The sequence below is a fragment of the Plasmodium knowlesi genome (genome assembly GCF_000006355.2).
Source record: "Plasmodium knowlesi strain H genome assembly, chromosome: 7".
Taxonomy (NCBI): Eukaryota; Apicomplexa; class Aconoidasida; order Haemosporida; family Plasmodiidae; genus Plasmodium; species Plasmodium knowlesi.
This window is the reverse complement of record NC_011908.2, coordinates 1,515,476-1,517,975: the sequence shown is the minus strand read 5'-3', so window position 1 is coordinate 1,517,975 and position 2,500 is coordinate 1,515,476. Positions and strand designations below refer to the sequence as shown.

Below are 2,500 nucleotides of genomic sequence, written 5' to 3'. Positions count from 1 at the left end.
GAAAAGGAGAAGAGAAGGAAGAATGAATGAGAAGAAAAGAAGGAAGTTTCAAGGGAGATAGAGAAGGAAGGTTTAAGGAGGGAAAAGGAAGGAGGAAAGAAGGAAGGATTAAAGGGAAGAGAAAGAAGGTTCCTTAAGGAAGAGAAGAAGGAAGAATAAGGAAGATTTAAAGAAGGGAAAGAAGAAAGGAAGGAAAGAAGGAAATTAATGAAGGAAGAAAAGAAGGAAGAGTAGAAAGGAAGAAAAGAAGGAAATTAATGAAGGAAGAAAAGAAGGAAGAGAAGAAAGGAAGAAAAGAAGAAAGGAAGAAGAAAAAATATATATATATATATATATATATATATATATATATATGTATGTATGTCGAATTGAAAGGTTATATATAGAGGAATATTTTGTAGCAAAAAAAAAAAAAAAAAAAAAAGTGGTGGAGGAGAGGAGGAAAAAATATATGTATATATACGTAGTTTTTTTTTTAATTCTATATACTATATATAATATATGTATAAAATATATATATATATATTTTAATTCTATATATTATATATTATATATATATATAATATATGTAATATATATATATATAGTATATAATTTTTCTTGTTGACGACGAAGACATACAACAATCATGACAACACAAGGTGGTGCCGGTGGTGGCGGTGGTGGCGGGGCAAGTGGTACTGCTGGTACCACTTCCTTCTTGGAAGCATGGATACAGAAGGCGGCGACGGATGCGACTGCGCAGACGTTGCAGAGTGTGGAGGGCACGGACGCAGCGAAGAAAATTATAGTAAGTGAATATGGGTGGCAGTAGAATACAGATATGTATACATATATGTTTGGACATATATATACATGTATATCTGTGCATATATACAATCGCGCACCATCACTGCTCTACCTCCGCAGGAGGCAATGAAGACCGATTTGAAGAAAACATGGGATGATTTGAAGGAGTGGTTAAGGAAGCAGGAGGCGAATGAAATATGGAAATTTTGTGAGCATGGAAAGGTCGTCACGTGGCCGCCGGGTATGTGGCGTGGATATATGGAATTGTTGTGCCAACCTATATTAGAAATAAAATATTTCATAAATGGTATAAAAACAGAGAGGACAGGACAAAATGAGCCGGGGGATAAACCAACAGAAATTACACCCCCCACTCCTGATGAAGTCTATCGACGATGTCTTGTCGGCGCCGTCGCGTTAGCCACAATTTATGGCGATCACTGCCGGCTGACGGACGTCGTAGGGAAGGTGGAAAGGGAAATAATGGACCAAGTGAAAGCGAAGTATAGCAGTAAGGGGGTAACATTCAACGATTGCCAAGGAAAAGTGGATGGGACCACTTTAATGCTAGCTAAAGCACTTCTCCAAGATAAAATTAGAAATTGGACAAAGGAAGATAGGGACAAGGGGGAAATGAGGAGGGCGCGAGGAAGCGGGGAAGATGGGAACTGGAGGGTGGGGGGTGAATTGTGGAGTAGGATGAAACAGCGTTGTACTGGGAGGCAGACACCGAAGACGCAGGAGGTGGAAGCAAAGAAGAAGGAATGGAAGGAAAATAATAAAGGAAGTACAGCAACATTCTTAGGAGTAAAGAGTGATGATAAAAGTAGTGAAGGAGCTCTGATGAGTGAGATAATGGAGGATGACGACAAATTCTCATCGTCCAAATTAGGTGAAATGTTGAAGACAGCAGTGGAAGAGTCGATAAAATCGGGGAGTAAAATTGATGTAGGCAGCCTAGTTCAGAGTATAACGAAGGAAGCTGAAAAAACACTAGGTAAGTATTCTATTATTAATATATTAGTAGTGTATCACATCTTTAATATATTGCATTACTAATATATTAATGTAATAATGTAATACACTAATAATGTATCACATCATTAATATAGTACATTATTAATGTATTAATGTATTAATATATCAATGTATTAATGTATTAATGTATTAATGTATTAATGTATTAATGTATTAATATATTAATATATTACATTATTAATATATTAATATGTTACATCACTAATATATTACATCATTATTACATCATTAATGTATTAATGTATTACATCATTAATGTATTAATATAATACATCATTAATACATTATTAATGTAATAAGAAGGAAAGGAATAAGAGAAGGAAAGAGAAGGAAAGGGAATGAAAGAAGGAAAGGAATGAAAGAATGAAAGAAGGAAAGGAATGAAAGAAGGAATGAAAGAATGAAAGAAGGAAAGGAATGAAAGAAGGAAAGGAATGAAAGAATGAAAGAAGGAATGAAAGAATGAAAGAAGGAATGAAAGAGGATGGAAGGAAAGGAGTGAAGGAAGGGGAAGTGGAAGGAAAGAAGGGGAAGTGGAAGGAAAAGGGGGAAGGAAGGAAAGAGAACGAAAGGGGAAGGAGAAGGAAGGGGAAGGAAAGAAGGTTTAGGGGTAAGGAAAGAAGGTTTAGGGGTAAGGAAAGAGTGTTCAGGGGTGGGGGGGCAGGGAAAGAGT

The 2,500-nt window shown here is 36.2% G+C and overlaps 1 protein-coding gene across 1 annotated transcript in view; it reads left to right on the top strand.

Annotated features, from left to right (window-relative positions):
• Window positions 1-628: 628 nt before the first annotated feature.
• Window positions 629-2,500, top strand: part of PKNH_0735300 (SICAvar, type I (fragment)) — a gene marked incomplete at both ends in the record, with an annotated part of 4,421 nt that continues 2,549 nt past the window's right edge. The window contains 2 exons of the mRNA XM_039113959.1: window positions 629-790; window positions 910-1,786. Of these exons, the coding sequence (XP_038969594.1) occupies window positions 629-790; window positions 910-1,786 (1,039 nt within the window). The remainder of the gene's footprint in view (window positions 791-909; window positions 1,787-2,500) is intronic.